This window comes from Chamaea fasciata, unplaced genomic scaffold, assembly GCF_029207755.1.
Source record: "Chamaea fasciata isolate MVZ Bird 193981 ecotype frontalis unplaced genomic scaffold, bChaFas1.0.hap1 SCAF_9, whole genome shotgun sequence".
Classification (NCBI taxonomy): domain Eukaryota; kingdom Metazoa; phylum Chordata; class Aves; order Passeriformes; family Sylviidae; genus Chamaea; species Chamaea fasciata.
In genome coordinates this window covers 3,503,954-3,522,300 of record NW_027094094.1, presented here as the reverse complement: position 1 = coordinate 3,522,300, position 18,347 = coordinate 3,503,954, and the positions used below count along the sequence as shown (strand labels likewise).

At 49.7% G+C, this 18,347-nt stretch overlaps 1 protein-coding gene across 3 annotated transcripts in view; it reads left to right on the top strand.

The window, feature by feature from the left end:
* The window catches only part of LHPP (phospholysine phosphohistidine inorganic pyrophosphate phosphatase), a 71,190-nt gene that overhangs the window by 30,766 nt on the left and 22,077 nt on the right, over positions 1-18,347 (top strand). Inside the window, exon 7 of one of the 3 annotated variants that reach the window (XM_066190757.1) lies at positions 3,107-3,284. The exons of the other annotated variants lie outside the window; for them this stretch is intronic. Coding sequence (XP_066046854.1) covers positions 3,107-3,284 — 178 coding nt within the window. The remainder of the gene's footprint in view (positions 1-3,106; positions 3,285-18,347) is intronic. 3 annotated transcript variants of the gene reach the window in all.

The following is an 18,347-nucleotide window of genomic DNA, read 5'->3' as shown; positions in this document are numbered from 1 at the left end:
ACAGACCCTTCATTTCAGGGAGCATTAGTGGAGCTGACAGACGTGAGAGTGAGCACACACTGGTTGAGCCAGCTCTCGTTCTTGCAGACGGAGCACTTTTATTTTTCCTTGCCTGGTTGAGATGTTCTAGCAAACACTCGGCTTCCTTGTCATCCTTAAACTATGTGGAGAGGTGGGGAGTTGCCTTTTACCCAAGCAAATGGACTTCTGCTTTGAAAAGTCCCTTCCTGCAGTTTTTGGCATGGCTGACCACTCTGTTCTCAACAGCCCCGAGCTTCGTGATACAGTAGTTTTGTACAAAGCTGTATTTTTATGTGCATAAGCTTTTAGAGCTCTTTAAAAACACGTCCCTCGATGTCTGCCCTGTGGTTTCAAGGGAGAGTTGGAGATGGGGGTTGCTTAGGAGGGTTCTGGGGTTGTGAGACAGTGGCCAGAGGCGTTGGCAGACACACGGCGCTGGCCAGCGCTGCTGCACGTAGCGCGAGTTGTCAAATAACATTCAGATAAGAATACTGCGTATTAAGAAACCATTGCAGCATGAATGGAGCCATATTGTGCATTTGCTGTGAGGGGCAGTGCTTGATGAAACACTTGCATCCCCTTCCCTACTGAATCCTCATCTCCCCATCGCACACTTGGAGGGGGGGCTTGCTGAGCAACATTTTCCCCTCTCCAGCCTTCTGTATTTTTCTGCCATGTCTTTCTGGTCGTTAAATACAAACATTAATGCATTTATTTCTGGAGGGGAGCTTTGAAATCCTTCCCTGTGCACACAGGGCCAAGAGGCACAGCTTAAAACTGGCACTGGCCACAGGGTTGGGTGCTCACGTGCTCCCTTTGAAAGGACTCGAGCATTTTGTGCAAACATATGTTGGAAATGCCACTCGTGACCGCCTCAGGGGCATCGTGCGGGCTCAGCCCTGCTGCAGATGGACTCCCAGCTGGCCCTGGGCAGGCACTCAGAAAATCCCAGTGCCCTGAGGAAAGCCTGGGAATCACAGAGAGCAGCAGCGTGGCAGGGCAGAGGGAGAATCCACTCCTCTGCGGGGCAGCACTGACCTTTCTCATCACAAAAGCATCTCTGTCTCCCTCCATCAGTGCATCAGTCAGAGGTGCTGATCTCCTCTGGAGGCTCACAGAGCCTCTGCTGAGGTGGCTCTTCCCAGTGTCCTGGCTCCTAGGAGAGGAGTGAGAGGACAGGTTTTGGCTGAGGATGTGGAGGCCGGCTCCTGTTCATACAAAGTGGGTACAAAGACCTCAATAGAAAGGGAAAAGGAAAAAAAAAAAACCTGTCTGCATTTCAATCAGCCTAATTAAAGTGGCTTTTTGCAGGGGCTGGCAGGCCCGAAGTGATTTGTGCAATTAAAGCCTTTTTTGTTTGTCTGATGGGGTTTTTTCTTACCTCACTCATTTATGAGACCATCACCTATGGGTAATCTGTGGTTTTAAGGTTCAAAATAAGGAGCTGCATCCTCAACTGCTGTAAGAAGTGGAGTAAAAGGGAAGAGCTCTGCTGATTTACACCTGTGGTGCTCTGGATGCCTGGAAATAGCTTAGCAAGTGTAAAAGGGGGGAAAAAAAAAGGTTTCTCCATCCATCTGGAACACATTGCATCCGTCAGGGGAGGGAGAGGCATTTGTGAGAGTGAACGCTTCATTTATCAGTGGATGAGCTATTGAAAAGCCTGGATGTAGCTGGGATAATTATAACCCAGATTAGTCTTCGTGGAATGGAAAAGTAACGACAATCCTAATTTTACCAAACCCTCTGAAATTTATTGCCTGTTTGTTTAACACCCCGGACCCTTTCCTAGGGCAGGGGATCTCTGATGGATTTATGGAGGTGCAGTTTGGTGATCTAAACACTTGGGAGTTTAGATCTGCGTGGCCCTGGGGGCTGCTCTGGTTATTTTCACTGTCATCAGTTGGAGGCCGTGGGAACTGGGGATTGCAGATGGGAGCACAGGCCAAACATCAGCTGGAGTCACTCAAAACGCTCTCCTTGCTCTGGGCTCTGCAGGTGAGCAAGACCTGGCCAGCTCCAGCTGTGAGTGGGAAGGGAAGGTTCCCTGTTGGGAAGGGAACAAAGCTCCTTCCTTCTTCCCCTCTTCAGGACCTGCCCATTTTTCTTTCCTGAATATTTGGTTGTTAGTTGTTTTTTTTTTTTTTCCCCCTGCATGTTTTTCCCATCCCTGGAAGTGTCCAAGGCCGGGCTGAATGGGGTTTGGAGCAGCCTGGTCTAGTGGAAGGTGTCCCTGCTGGTGTCTGGGATTGGAACTGGTTTTTAAAGTCCTTTCCAACCCAAACCATTCTGTGATTCTCTGTAAGGAGAGGCAGGATGTATTCAGAAATTCCTCATGCAGGGAAGGTCAGAGTATCAAATATTTGGAGATACTTGGAGCTGGCTGCAGTTACCCTTTGCCAAGCCATGGGTATCACCTGTCCCTCACAGAGTCTTACCAAAACTGAAAACCTCTGCTAGATGCAGGAATAGCAGCACAAGAGGGAAAACCCCTTTGGGACAAAAGAGGCTTTGTTAAAGAACAGAGGTTGTCCAGAACCTGTGAAAGGCAGGTAAAGGAGCAGAGCTCTGGACCTGGAAGCTTCATTTGCTGCCATCATTTAATAATAGAGGAAAATGCCTGGGCTGGGTTTTAATAATGGTTTCTGGTCTTTTTTGTAATAAGTTCATAACTTTTAGGCCTGTCTGCATTTGTGGCTTTATGAGCTGTGCTGCCTTTTGGCTGAATATTTACTCTTTTCTTACCACGAAAGTGTCTTTCCAGTGCAGCAGGAGCTGAAACACAGAGCCTTGATTTCCTGTTCAGCTCTAAAGCAGTTTGGGATTTTAGAGTTTTTGCAAGCACTCACAAAACCCCAAACAACAAACCCCGAGAGATGAAAATGATTGTCTAAAGAAGACAGAAAGAAAATTTCCTTTGCATCCTTCCGAGTCAGGGGTTTAGTCCAAGGGGTTCAATAGCACTTTAGGACTTGATGCTTCAAGACATGAACCAAATTCTCCCTAATAAAATACAAAAGGCATTTTTCCTTCAGGGCACGAATTCTAATGTAAAATCTCTCACATTTTCCTAAACCACTGTCAGAAACTGGCCACTGTTGAAGGTGGAATGCAGAATTAGCTCCGGCTGCTTGCCTGAACCAGCGTGGAGGCTTTTTCCTGCTGCACCTTCCATGGGAACGCACAGAGGGGGCCTTGTCACCAGCATTGTCACCAGCATTGCGGTGTTGTCACTGGGAAGGCCACCAGCTCTGATGGGACAGGTAATCAGGGAGACAGGAAGGGTTGGGATGTGTTTGGGGCTGTATCAGGAAGCTTCGATGTCCTTGTTGCCCAAGCAGCATCTTCACAGTCCTTTGCTCCCAGCTCCTGTGCTGCCATCCCTTTGGTGCCTGACTCACATTTCTGTAGGCACCCAAGTCCTGAAAAGCCTGGGTGAGCTGTTGGGTGATGGAGGACTGCTGGTTTATGAGGGAACATCAGTGCTTTGTCACCTGGGAGTTCCAAAGCAGCTGGCCTGAGCGTGACAAAGGAAGGAATCTTTGCATGTGCTTGGGAAAATGGTGGGGCAGTGGCAAAAAATGAGCCTCCCTTTGTCCAGAGCAGAGCAAGTCCCCTCAGTGCCAGCTCTGCTCCACATTTAACCCTCCTGGAGGCAGATTGCTGATCCTGGGAGCCAACAGCAGCTCCAAGGGTTGGGAAATCAAAGCGACTTCCTGAGGTTTTTTAATCTCACAGGTTTCCTACTGCAGCCTTGGCAGAAACGGTGCCAGGGAGGGATGTGGCAGTGGCTGAGGCTCCTGCTGCCAGCTGTGCAGCAGCTGTGCACCAGGGAGTGTTGCCATCTGCACGTGGCAGCCCAGAGATGAGCAGGTCTGGTCCCTCCCTGTCTGAAGCCAGTGAGAACCTTTCCATCACTCCTGACAAGCTGGAAAATTTCTTTCACCTCCTAAATGTATCGCTTTCTTAATGTTCTTCTTTTTTAACTTTTAAAACATCACACCCCTCAGTCACACGAGTCAAGGCTGCTCTTGAAATCCTGACCTGGGATTGTTTTCAGCTGCAAAATGCTGTGGCAGATTTTGTGCTGTGTCTTGGGAGAGGATTTTCATGTAAACATGGGGTGTCTTAGAAGTTGCTCTTGGAAGGTTTTGGGAAGTACATTATAGGAGATGGTTGAGGAGGGTGGGATGGAGTAACTTCCTTTCCTTCCATCAGACTCTCAGTTCCAGCTGCAGTGAGCATCGTTTAGCTCCAAAGTGCTGCTTCTGGCACCCTCCTCCCACACCCTTGTGTGGCCATTCCTGGGAGCTTTGTCCCTGCCAAAGCACAGCCTGTCACCAGGAGGAAAGGGCAATTAAAAGGAAGCGGTGGAGTTTGCCACCTGAACATTTAAACCTTACCCAGGCTGGATAATAATAATGCAAAGAGTTGTTCCATACAGACAGATGCTTCCTGGATTGCGAGGAGCCACTGGATCTGATGGGAATGGATAAACAGCTTTGCAGCTCCCAGTTTCTGCAGCTCAGGTCCCTGATGTTGTCCCAGTGACTGTCCCTGCCTGGCTGCAGGTTGCTCAGGGAGGGGATTTTGGGAGCGGCCCAAATCCTGGTTGTTGAGGGGTCTTGATGGAATTCTCTGTCCTATCTCCAGCATGGGCTGTTCCTGCTGGGTTTAGGGAGGCTGTGCAGGGACACATCACCAGTGCCAGCAGCTCCAGCTGCCTCCTGACACTGGCTGCCTGCTCTTGGACTTCCTATACTCTTCTCCTGGGAGCAGAAATCACCTGTGTGGCTCTGGGCAAACCAGGAAAATCAAAATCTTCCCTCGGTCCCCTCTCTGCTACTGGCATTGTGCCCTTCTGCCCTCCTTCCCAGACCACCTCCTGCACAGGGTGACACTGCTGAGGAGGGAGTCCCCTTGCTGATGGCTGAGCTGGTCCCCCTCAGTCCCTTTGGGATGGTGTGGGGTCACCTCATCACTTCCCAGGAAAAGCCAGGCTCTTCTCAGAACCCCCAGTGCCTCAGGGACAGGCTGTGCTCACCCTCCTGACTTCACCTGGGCAGTGTGGCTGTACTGCAAGCTCTTGGGAAAGGTGCAGGGAGACTTTTGGGGGAAAAGCAAACCGAGGCATTGCTGGGCTCCGTAGGTGGAGAGGAATCCAGGGAAGCAGAGCGCTGGCCCTGCTCTGAGCCAAACCCCCACACACACACACGGAGCCAGGTAGGTGTTATCCAAGAGAGCAGCACTCAAGGAAAAAGAGACCAAAAAAGCTGTGGTGCTTGTTCCAGCTCACGTGCACCTGTGTTTTCCAAAGGGAGAATTCCACAGTCCTGGGGAGTGGCTGGAGACAAACCCCATCCCTCAGCCCCCGGCACAGAGCATCGTGCTGTCCTGACAGAATTACAAACTCACTCCTCCCAGGTGGCCATCCTCGGGAAAGAGGCTGATTGCCAAGTAAATCCAGGAGCTGCTGTCTTTAAAGGGAACTCCTAGAGGATTGACAAGGCAGTAAAACAACAGTTTTCTATAGCAATTGCTCTGTGGGGAATTTGGTCAGATCGCTGCGTTGCAAATGCACAGAACAGGCTGCCTGTAGAAATCCTTGAGAGTGTGATAGGATTTAATCAATCCCATTTGTTTGGATGGAGAGGCAGCCCAGATCTCCGTGGCAGATGCCCAGGAAATGCTGGAGGCAGCAAAACCTGTTAAACAGGGCTATGTGTGGCCCTGTGAACAGAATACACCGAATTTGCCTTTTTTTTTTTTTGACTCAGTCAACCCCTCCCCTTATTACACCTCCAGTCTTCGCTCATCCTGTCATTTTCCTCATTTTTTCCCCTTCTCTATCTCTTTGCCTCAGACTCCTGTTTTTATTTATTAGTTTCTTTATTTATAAAGCGTGCCTTGATTCCCTCACTGTGTGCTGGGAGGCCACCAGAGGCAAGTGGATGTGATGTTCTGCAGCCCTGCTCTCTGTGGGACACGGGATAAATGTGTTGGGGGTCCTGCTGGGTTCCCAGGGGTGCTGTGGCTCTGTGATGTCCCTTCAGGAGAACGTGACATGCTGCAGAATGAGCCCCCCACCAGCAATGGGCTGGGGAGGTGGGTCCTGTCCTTGGAGTTGCAGACAAATCCCAAATATCCTGACTATCTGTGTTGTTTTAAAGGGCTTTTATTTCCAGAGAAGTGACTTTCTCAGGCTTGTTTTTCGTTCCCTTTGAAAACTCTCAGTTCTGCTGCTTGCCCAAGCTGTGCACAAGCAACAGATAGTGATAAAGAGCAACCTATTGGCACGGGAATGCAGGGGCCAGCTGGTTGGACTGTGTATTTATTGGACTGGAGATACTGGCAGCATGGAATTATGAAGATCTGCTGTTAGTTTAGGCTTCTCCTCGATCTGGTTGGGCCAGCTGTCCTTTCAAATAACAGGGAAGTTCCGTGTCGTTACAGGAGAAAAGTTTCTTCTCGTGGATTATCCGAGTTTGCAGTTTGTTCACCGACCTCATGTTGTTTGCCACCACTTTTATTTCTTCCCCATGGCAGCCAATTCTTTCCCTCCCTTCGTTTTCCTGCATCTTTGGCACAACAAAATGAAAGAGGACCTTTCCAAAGGCCCAGCACTGTTGTGAAGCCACAGGAGGGCTGGGCACGGGGCTGATACTCCCTGGAGTTCCCAGGTTTATGGAGGAGCCAGGCCACGTGGCTGTCTCTATGTTGTCAAGCTTGTTTTGGGAGATAGTGTGGGAGAAATGTCCTTTATCCTGAGATTGCTGGGTCTGCCATCCAAGGGGACACCCGTCAGCAATTTCCTATCTGCAAATCATAATTACTGGGACAGGGTAAAAAAACAACCCTGGGACAGTGTTTGGTCTTACCTGCTGCGGTTCTTAAAGAAAAGGCACAACCTCCCGTAAATAACCACCCCAGGAAGTGAAATACGGCGTTTAACATCTTTCTAAAATAGCTAGGGTTCAAAAAGCACCCAGGTGTTGTCTCTTTGCCTTGCCGAGTGTCTGCATAAAGCAAAATCTGGGGATTTTGGTACTGTCAGAGGGGAAGCAGCACCAGCACAAGTGAGATAAGCAGAGATCTGAGCCTTGCTTTTCCTGTCATAAGCTGGTCCGGTGCACTGAAAGGCACATGGGGGAGGAGGAAGACTTAGTTTGGTGCTGTGAAGATTGCTTGGCTTGATGAAGATTGGCCCATCCTCATGGGAAAATCCCAGGGATTTCTGACAAACCATCCAAATCTGGCTTCTCCTGTCATTTCCAGGCACCAGCCCAGTGTGATTTCAGTCTGGTACCTGCACTGGGCTGTAGCTGGAAATGGAGGAAGCTCTTCCTCCTTTAAAGAGCTGCTGTGTCCCTCCTCTCCACTCCCAGGAGTGCCATGATCTCCTGTAGGTCGAGCCTTCCAGCATTCCTTGGGCTCTGCCTCCCGGCCAGTTTTTCCTGGACATCTGTGGGCTCACAGGACCAGCACACCTGGAGTGGAAATCCCCTGAAAACTTCTGCTGCTGGAATTCCCACTGCACCCGCGGCTCCTGCAGAGCATCACTTTGTCCTGGCAGCCTTTCCAAGCCTGGATCCCACATGCAGCATCCAACTTCACATGGGAACAAGCCCTAATTTTGTGTTCTCCAGCAGAGCAGCAAGTCCCAGGCCCTGGAGCCGCCATTCCAGTAGATGGCATCAAAGACAGCCCGTTCTTCTGTTGGATCCAGCTCCAAGGGCTCTTTTCCCACAGTTCCACTCCCCACAGTCCCATATCCCAACAACTCTGGAGCAGATATTCCTGTAAAAAAAAAAAAAAAAAAGGCAAGCTCCTCATAAAATGTAAGCTGTGCATTGCTTTTCTTTTGCTTCATTGTTAAGTGATGTGTCCCGTGTCACTCACCAGCCTGGTGCCCAGTTTTCCTCCCAGCAGTAGGGGCTGGGTGCTTTCTGCTCACTTTCCTTTGGCCACTCAGCCATAATCTCACCTGAAAAACGCCTTGAAAAATTAATTACGGACCTTCAGCTGCAGGTTTTGATGTCTGAATTTAGTTTACTTTATATTCATATGTGTAATATTTGCATATGCAGTGCCCTGCGTCGTAGGGAGATTAAATCTTCCTTTTTCTTTATTTATTTGTAAACCGTGAAGAGACCTGGTAGTTGCTGGAGGTCATTGATCTTCCAGACATGAAGAAATCCCTCTTCTTGACTCCAGCCTGTAGGATTTCCCACGACCAGCAGATCTAGCACACCGCCAGACTTCAGCTGGCACATCACATTGGAAAATCCAGTCACTGCCACATCACAGTCTTTAAAACTGGATCACTGACTCACCATTGTTTCTGATCTCTTTGGGAGCGTTCCAAAATCAGGCTCCCCACATTAGCAGAAGGAGGTCAGGAGTGGTGAGTGAGTACAGGAGGAGGGAACCTCAGTGTAGTTTTTACTTTTCAACTTAGACCCCTGTGATTTTTAAATGTAATGATTGTAACATACCTGGCCCTTGGGAAGTGTATTCCAGCTGCCTCCCAGTGCTTGCATTAGCCAGTAGACCTGTCAGGATTTTATGGATCTATTTTGAATTAAAAGGAAAGAGCTGGAATTTCTTCCCACTGCTCTATTTGTAAGTTCAAAAAGGAAAAAAAAAAACCCTTTCTTTCTTTACTAGGCCATGGACACCATATCTACTTTGGGCTGTACTCTTCAGTCTTCACCTGCTCAAGGTGACTTAGGCTTCGTCAGGCTGGGCTAGGCAGGATTTGGGCTGTTGGGTGAGGTTTGAGGGAGGCAGAGTGTGGCAGGCACATGGCAGTGTCCATGGCTGGAGGTCCAGCTGGAAGAGTGTGAAATTGCAGGATGGTTTTTTCTATGTTCTATGCTCAGAGCAAGGCCACTGCAAAAGTCTTGTGTGACAGAGAGATGTGACACAGAGCTTTGCCGGAGAAAAGCAAATCTGCATAATGCATTTGTTGAATGGATTAGATCTGAAAACAGGATTAAGGCCTCCTGAGGGCTTTGAGGTGGCAAACAGAGAGCTCAGCTGGGCCAGTGGCTGCTCCTGTGGCGTGGTCCCATTGCAGTGCTGTGGGTGGTGTTGGCCCTGGTGGCACGTTTCAGTGGGTGCTGATGCCTTGGTGGACCCCTGAGGCTGCCAGGAGCTGTCAGGCTGATGCCCACCAGGGCCTGGGCCGGCTGGGAGCCTCCAGCTGTGTCCCTGGCCTCCACCTCAGGTGGGAACAGCATCCTCCAGGGTGAGCAGTCTGTCAGTGCTGCTCTTAAAACATCCCCACTGCAGAGTGGTGAGGGAGGGAGTCATTGCAGGTTTAGCACATGGCTTTTAAGGCACAAACTTAGCCCAGCATGCTGGCAAATTTTCTCAATACCAGCAGCTAAATCCCTTTCACAGGGTGAAGCTGGACTGTGCTTTCCAGGTGGGATGCACCACTGTGCTCCCAGTGCCAGGGAAAAGATTCCTTCCCAGGAAAAATAATGAAAGGTGCCAGTCACTTTGTTCCTGGTTATCCTGTTCCCTGGGAATGAGAGAGCAGAGCCTGAGGAACAGGCATTATAGGGAGAAGGGGGATTAAAGGAATGAAAGAAAACCAACTCGATGCTTTGCAGGAAGGGATCACAGTGCCTGGGGCCATTCAGGTGTTATCCTGGTTACAAGAGCTGGAAAGCTGAGAAGAGGGAAAGGGGAGGTAGGAGGGACCTCTCCAGGTGACACTTTAGAACTTCGAGATTTATCAGGCACCTGATGTCTACAAAAAATACAGCATTAGTAATTTTGCTGAGAAGGGACAGAGGTGGGTGTGCTCTCAGAATGCTGCTGTGCAATGGCAAACCCTCTGTCCCAACATATTCCTCCTCTTTTCTAGTTTCAGGAAGGTTTGCACCATCCAACACCTCGATCAGCATTACCTGGGGGCTTCACTCCAGGGATCAGTCCACAGCCCTTGGCTCTCTCGTGCAGTCCCAGGAGACAGGGAGAGTTTGGCTTTGCCTGCGCTGAGGAATGAAGGAATAAATAATTAATTCTTCCTGGCCTGTGCAATTCACCATTTATAGTCCTGCAATGAAATCCTGCTTTCTGGTTTTCAGAGAGCTGGGGGCTGGTGGGGATGGGGAGAGGGAGATCCTCTCCATCCCTGCTGTGGGGAGCCTTGTCCCAAACATGGGGAAAAGATAAAAGAAGCCTGTCCTCTACAAAAAAAAAACAGGTGGAAGTCGTCCAACAGCAGCTCCAATTTGACTTATCCTTGTCTAGTTTCCACACTGTTCCCAGATTCGTATATATCCTGAGCTTCACAGATCTGACCATTGGTTTTTGGGGAAGTCTGGAAAATTCATCTACTTGTTTCAGCAAAGGCAGCACATTTCCTGGCTGGGATGCTGGGCATTGAGAAGATGCTGCTTTTCAGCCTGAGCAATCTCCTTTCCATTTCAGATTTTGCAGAGATTTCTGTGAAGGTTTCCTCTGTAGCTGTGCCAGGGAGTGCAGCGAGGGGCAGGTGATGACTCAGAGCCAGATGGTTCATGGTGGGGTGTCAGGAGCACAAGGACGTGTGAGGACAGAGCACAGGAGCCCAGGCACAGCAGGCAGCCAGAACAACCTGTCAGCAGATGTGGGGGAGCTGACCTGGCCCTGGAGCTCCACTTTTCCCCCAAAACACCACCATGGAACTGGCCAGATCTGACCACACCATCCTGGCCTGGGTCAGTCCAGCCCAGCTGAGCTGTTCGGGGAATAAAGGGTGACGCTCCGGGGTTTGGGGTTTTGGGGCCAGCTGCTGTCTGTCCTAAACAACCCCTACAAACTGAGTTTAGCTGCTCATGAGTTAGGGACACAAAACGCAGAGCTTGAGATGATAAGGGAGAAAGGCTTCACTCCCCTCATCACCTGCTGTGAAGGACAGGCACACAATTAAAAGTTTTCTGTAAATGCTAATTAAAATGGACTTAGCTAATGACTGATTGGTCTTTTGATTGCATTAAGATTCTAAGTGTAATGAACTTAACTGAAGTATGGATTACAATCTTGTTCTAATTAAAACAAAAACGTGTAACACATATTAGCACATATCAGAAAGAGTTTTAATGGCTGTTTGGGATCAAACTGTTGAAAATATTAATGTGTTGTCTAAAGCCTGCAGCACTTAATTAGATTAGTGGAATTCAGGTTACTTCAAAGGATGCATCCAGATACGATTTTCTTGTGCTCTCAGAAATGGAGGGAATTCAGATCCGGATTGTTACTTCCATGCTACCCCTCCTTTGCCCTCCAGTTCTGAATCCTGACTTCCTCAGTCCCCCTCCGACCCCGTGGAATGTTTGTAACTCTGAACCTTTTGCATATCTAATTGCTGAGCAGGAGATACTATTTTCTGCCTTGCTTTGGGCACAAAGAGTAGAACCAGGGAGTTGTTTTTACCTTGCAATAGATGGACAGAGATTAAACAACACGCTTTGCTGCCAGCAGCCACAGGGAAGAGGTGTTTAGTGTTGGTACAGCAGTAGTGGCCAAGGAAAGCTGTGATCAGAAAAGTGCAGCAGAGCTCAAGTTGAAATGTCAGGAATCCAGGGGGTCAGGAAGGGCTCACAGCTCTTGTCTGGGCTGTGCAACAGCTCTGCCTCTCACCTCTGCAGCTCTAGAGGAACTGACCTACTTTAGTCCAGCTTTTTAATGCCAGATGAAGAAGGGACTGCAAACAGGGTGTTCTCCCTGGAAAGCACTGGACTTAATTTCTTCCACTCTTTTGGCAGCAGCAGTTTCTGCACTTCTTTAAGACAAAACACACAGCCCTTTCTTTTTCTCTGGATGCTGCCTGGGGCAGGAGAAAGCCATTTGCTGTAGGTGGTGTCCCCACCCAGCTCCTACCTGAAGTGACATGCTTGCAAAGTCAAAAAGTCACTTCTTCTGAGGCCTCTCCAACCACCAAAAAAAGTATTTTTGAATATCTTGTGATCCCTTTTCTCCCAGCTGTGACCTTCAGCTGTCTTCAGTAACCCTTGCTGTTTCTAAACTGCCTGGAGGTCCTTGGGAGGGCACAGGGGAAATGCAAACTCACCTCTGAAGGGGAACAGGATCCCAAAAGTACCAATGAGACACGGGCAATTAAGGCATTGACAAGCTGGTGCCTCATTTCTATGAATTTGGTGCCAGGGCTTGATTTTTGAGGAGCAGCCCAGCAGATGTCAATGTTCCAGGTGCCCCCAGTATGGTCAGGTCAGACTGACAGGTCAGAAGTTGGTGGAAGGGATCTGCTCTCTAACCTGGCTTCCCCCCAAAACACAGAGCGATCCATGGGGAGAGCTGGAAATGTGCAGCTCCCTTGTGCTCTCCTGGCCATGAGGAGCAGGGAAGAGGCTCTGTAAGAGCAGCAGTTGCTCAAGGGCAGGGCTGGGGAGGAAAATGAGTGAGCTCAGGAAGAGCGTGTGGTTATGAGTCAGGGTGTCGCCAAGCAGCTTGTGAGGTGACACTTAGACCAGCCTGAAGTCAAGGCTTCCTGTCTTCAGAGCATCTCATCTGTGTCACACTTGGAGCAAACCAAGCTCAGCGCAGCCACGCAGCAGCACCTCACACCAACTCAGGACTGAGGTGTGGGACTTCTTGCAACGAGTCTGACAGTGCAAACCCTTCTGGTCTTGGTGCCACAGCACCTCCAGTGACACATCTGTAACTGGGGCCACACAGCTTCCCCCAGACTGTGACACAGCAGCATGTCACTATTTTTATGGCAACTCTGGTCACCTCTCTCTACCCAAATCACTGCCTGAATGGTAAGTCTGGGATCATCCCAAACCCCCCTGACACCACTCTGCAGCTGCTGAGCCCTGCCATGGCGGTGGCACGACATCTGTGAGTTTTGCAGTTCCAGGATAATCTCATTTTAGAGATTATCTGGCCATGGTTAACTGGCCATGTTAACCCAGTCAGTAGCTGGTGTTTACTCAGTTTATCAAGTCTTTGACTGTGCAGGCCTGGGTGTGCCCTGCATTGATAGAGGGAGGAGATTTTACACTCGAATTTGGAGGTTGATTTAGCAATCCTGCTTGCCTGATGTCCGAGTCTGTGGTATGAGCTTACAAGCCAGGCTGAGAGGGTTTGAGCCCACTGAGGGCTGAATTGCAGCCATCACCTCTGCAGAGAGAGGTACCCAACCCACTGAGCAGAGAGGAGGAGTTGCACTGAGTGAGTAAATCTAATTGTGTGCCAAAGAGGTTGCCAGGAGCTGCAGGGACAGAAGATGCTGTAAGGTGAACTCATTAGCTTAAGATAATGTGTGGCAGCACAGAGAGAGCCTGCAGCCAGAAGAGGCCACGTCCAAACAACTCAACACCCTGAAAGAAAGACAAGCTAAGGAGAAGAATGAGACAGGCTGCCCAGGGCAGTGGTGGGGTCACCATCCCTGGAGGGATTTAAAAGATGTTCAGGTGGGGCTCGGCACTGCTGGGGCTGGACTCTTTGAGGTTTTTTTTCAACTTAAAAATGCTTCTGTGATTCTAAGGTGATTCAATCTAATTCAAGATAAAGTCAGGACTTTGAGAAGCCTCAAATGCATGTAAGTGTGTGTCTGTGTGTATGCAAACATGGCCATATCACCCTGGGGAGAACTGGGGTAGTTAGCAGGCACCTGAGAGCAGGAGGACGCTGTAGCTGAACAGCCTGGCTGCAATTTACTGAGAAAACTCCAGCTCTGTGTTCCTCCAGAAGCCACAGATTTTGCTCCCGAGGTTTCTGTGCCAGTAATCTCGTTAGCGACAGGATTTACATGTTGAGATGATGAGAGGTAAAGCAGGGTAAAAAAAAAAAAAAAAAAAAGATACCACAGATGCTACTCCATCAGCCCAGCTAATTTTCATGCAATTCTGGTTTCAGATAAAGAGCCTTCCCCGGGTTTTTGTAGGAGAACAGCAATGCAGGCTATTCAAAGGGTGATAATACATGGCTCTCGTGGCTAAGGCCTCCTGCTTTCTGAACACACATCCTCAAGGAGCACAGCAGGGAGCAGGGATGTGCCTTCAACTACACTGCTGCCAGACTCAATCTCTTCCAATCTCTTGCTCTGCTCCAGCTTCGGGGCAGACAATGGGAGAAAAATTATTTTGAGTGAAGCCCTTGCTCACTAATTGCAGTTTGTGGTGAGAGCCCCGCAGGAGCAGGCAAGTTTATTTGGTGTTATGGCTGTTTCAGGGAGTTATGGTGAACTCTGAACCCTGCAAAGATTCAGGAAGGGGCAAGATTAGGGTTTTGTGAAAGCAGAAAAAATGCATTAGAGTTCCACTGAAAACAGAGGAGCTGAGTAACATCTTCAAGTGTTTAACAGAACTGCAGCCAGCCACGTATGGCTGTTTTCACAGATCCATAAACCAGATATTATAAAAAAGGAAAAGAAAAACAAAACAAAGGAAATCCACTTTAGCTGAGATAAACGGAACCTGGACACTTGTGCCGACCCAGAAGAACAAGAGGCACCTCACAAGGCTAAATGAGCTTGTCGTTCCCAAGAGTGTCAAGTGTGATCATCTGCAAAACAGGAACGCCAGCCAATGTTTCTTTTAGGAAAAGGGTGAAATGAAATGCTGGTTTTGAAAAGTTTACATAAAGTTAAGTGAGCAGGATAATCCCAGCCTCTTACAACAAACCTCTCACACTTGACAACGCACGCAAGAAGGGAGGTGTGAGCAGGGCTCTCTCCTCGTGTGTCCTGTGCTGTGTGTCCCTAACTCATGACCAGCTGAAGTCCTTTTGTAGAGTTTGGTTGGGAAAGACAGCAGCTGGCCCCAAAACCCCACGGTGCCACCCATCCTCTCCCCAAACAGCTGGCTCAGCTGGATGGAGATGTGCATTGTGGTGGGCTGGGTCAGCTGAGATCTGCCCAGTTTTACACGGTGGTGTTTTGGTGGAAAGTGGAACTGTAGGGCCAGTCCAGCTCCCCCACATCTGCTGCCGGGGTTATTCTGGCCCCATTATCACCCCAGTCCAGGTGGGATTTCCCTGCCCTGGGTGCAGCCTCCTGACGTAGCTCCAGGGACGAGTGAGCCGTGGGGAGCCGCAGCAATGGGCACTGTCCTCCCTCCCGAGGTGGTTTGGGCTGGAAAGGACCTTAAATATGATCCAATTCCACACCTTCCATAGCCCAGGCTGGCTGTGCCAGGGGACACTGGGCTGTTGGGAGGGCAGGTCCAGGCAGCCAGAGCCAGCCAGGCCGTGGAAGCTGAGGAAGGCAGCGCTGGCTGTTGGCCGAGCCGTGGCAGCAAGCCGTGCCTTTCTGCACTGGCAGCCCCGAGATCTTCTCCAAAATTGCTTGTCTGCAGATAGTGATGAATAGTCCCTTTATGCACAGTAACTGAGTAGTCCTGGTGTCGCCTCCCTGAGAAAAATCAGCAGCCCTCCTCGAAGGGATGGAATTATGCTCCTTTGGCCGTGCACAGGCCGCATAATTCACTGTAATTTTATTATCTCTGTGCACTCAGAACTACACCACATGGCTCTTGTGTAAGTGGTGAAGGTAAGAGGCTACACCAGCATGAATTTTCTTTAATAAGATTACACCATGATAATAGGCTCTTAGAATAATTCAGCTTCTAATGATTTTGTTCTTCCTTGCTTCCACATGATCAAGGGCTATATGCATTAAAGTTGCAGAGGCTTTCTTAATTATGGAGTAGTAAGTGTATATTTTATCTATCAGCTCTAATATTCAAGGGAAATTTTTGGTTTTGTGGGAAAAACTTACTTGGTGTTGCCATTTTCAAGGCTCTCTGTTTAAACCTGTGCAGGCCTATGATCAAATTTCTGCAACATAGTGGTCGTCTTTTTGTGGGAAAAATCCAAGTGTTGAAACACAATGCAGCCAACCAAGCTGTCTGGAAGGGGATCAACCTTGTAATACTTTAATCTGATTAAAAAAAAAAAAAAAAGTAGTAGTAGTAGAAATTATAAATTATTTCTTCATGCAGATGAGTTGCCTAACATCAGGCATTCAAATTAGGGAAGGTTGACTCGACTCCCCCGGGGCCTCAGTTTCCCTTTCAGTAAAACAAATGAAAGAGTCGTTGGCACTTTCAGACCTGCCTCGGTGGGTTATCCCAGCCGGTTTGTGCTGCACCCTGGGAGCACCGAGAGATTTGGTTCCCTGATGTTTGTAAAACTCTCTAAGATCTTTCAAGAAACGCTGCAAAGCTTCATTTTAACATTCCCAGAGGCAGCGCTGGGTAACGGCTGCCACCCGGATTATACCCAGTCCTTGGAGAGCGCGATTTTATCCACCATCCTACCTGGCACTGAAAGCTTCCAGCCCTCCACAGTGGAGCTGGCTTGACCTTCAGTGCTATCTGAACCTGCTCTGCCGTGTGCCAGCCTCCCTCCAATCTCTGCTCTTCTGGATGAAAGACGGTTTAACGTGGCCTGCTCTGAACAATGGCTCCTCAGTTGAATTCATATCAGCGTCGTTCCTGACACAAGTGGGGAGGGTGGAGGCCCGGAGCCACACATCTATTAATCAGGGCTGGGTGTCACTTTGCAATTCAGAGATGGTTTGTGTGGAAGGAAACTGAGCTCTGCAATGAAAGAGTTTTGAGGTTTGCCCTGAAAAGACTTGTCACCGCTCGTGACGTGCTTCCCCACCCCAAGGCTGGGTCAGTGTGGCTTACAAGAGGGCAGAATTCACACCAGCTGGTGAGTCCTGGTGAAATTTGGCCCTTCTTCGAGGACCTCTCTGGATCCACCTGGGGAAGGAGGGAGACACATGTCCCTGCATCTCAGAAAGCTTTGGAGTAACGTAAAGAATGAGGATCTGCAGCAGATGGGGCTTGCCCTGGAGTTGTTTGAGCTAAGGCTGCTCACCACTTGGCCATGGTGGTTTTCACCTGGGCATTGTGGTTTTCACCTGGGCATGGTGGTTTTCACCTGGGAATAGTAGCAGGAGGCTTAATCCAGGTGGGACTTCAGGGTTGGAGGGAGAGCATCAGCCTTTCAAGCACTGCCTTGCTCTGCTGGCTGGAAGAAGGGTTGTGTAACCCAGCACTGTGAAAATCATCAGCTCCTGAGCTCTGCCTGCACTTGGTCTCCCCCTCCTCTTCCAGCAGAGGGGAAACAGCAGAATTTTTTCCAGCTAGATGAGGCAGTGGAGTTGAGAAATGGGAAAGGATCAGGTGAGTTTTCCTCGGCAGTGGCAAAGGCCTTTCCCCAGTGCTGTTAACCAGGAGGATTAAAGAGTGAGTTCTTCAGACACTCCTCAGCTGTCGACCCTGAGCTGAACCCTTGGGTTAGGAGCTGACTTTTCATTTGGGACTGACAGACTTGCAAGCTAAATCAGAGCCCAGATGGCTTAGAAAAGCCCAGAGAGCTCCAACCTGAGAGCAGCTCTTGCCACGCACGTTCCCATGCTCTTTCAACAGGCCGCGGCTGCTGTGCCAAGTGTGATTTCAGAGGAAGCTTGGAAAGAAAGTCCAGCCCCGTCTGTCATCCTTTTTTCTTTTTTTTCAGAGAACTTCTGGTGCCTTTGCCATGTGCAGAATAGCTGAGAGAAAGGGCTTTTAACAAACCTCGGGGCTGGGCTTCTGTGTGTCCTGCTCCCCTTCTTCCTAAGATGCCTTCTCTTCCTCCATGAGTCACCCCGTGGATGAGAACAAGAGACTTTTTAGGGAGAAGGGAGACAAAACAGCAGAAGCTGGCTCTTCAGAGCGGCTGTGCCGTGGCCGTTTGTTCGTGGATCTGGGAGCATCTGTCATCTTTAGCCCCGGGGAGATCAATCCCGAGGCTGAATGGCTGCGGCGTGTTTGTATGCGCGGCCGCGCGCCGTGCCGGGTGGCCGCCTGCCACCCCTCGCCCAAGGTGGATGTGTTTCAGAGCAGCCTGCACGTATAAAAATATTCAGTGCCTGTGGGTGAGCTGCAGACCGTGCCAGTCGGGCTGTTCAGGCGTTTCCTGCAGTTTGCTGCGAGGGCTGGGAGCTCCAGGGCTGTGGGGTTTGCCTTGTCAGTGGTAGAACGGCGCCCCAGGAGTCAAACCCGTCCTGCCGTGGGGGCACCTGTGTCTGGCCACGTCCCGGGGAGGTGTCTCTGCTCTGACATTGCTCCAGAAGGGGTTTTGAGGACCTAGTGGCTGCTCCCTGCTCCTCCACGATGTTTTAGGGCTCTAAACGCTTCATAAAGTGACTTTGCAGGTGTTCATCCAGCCTTGTCTCAACACCCAGCTCCGTGTGCCAGGCCAAGCACACCTTGGCTCTGGGCAAGCACCCCCGCTGCTGCTTCATGGAGCTGTGAGATGGAAAACTTCTAATTAAAGCCAGATTATTGGTCTTGGCCCTTGTTGTTAGTGTT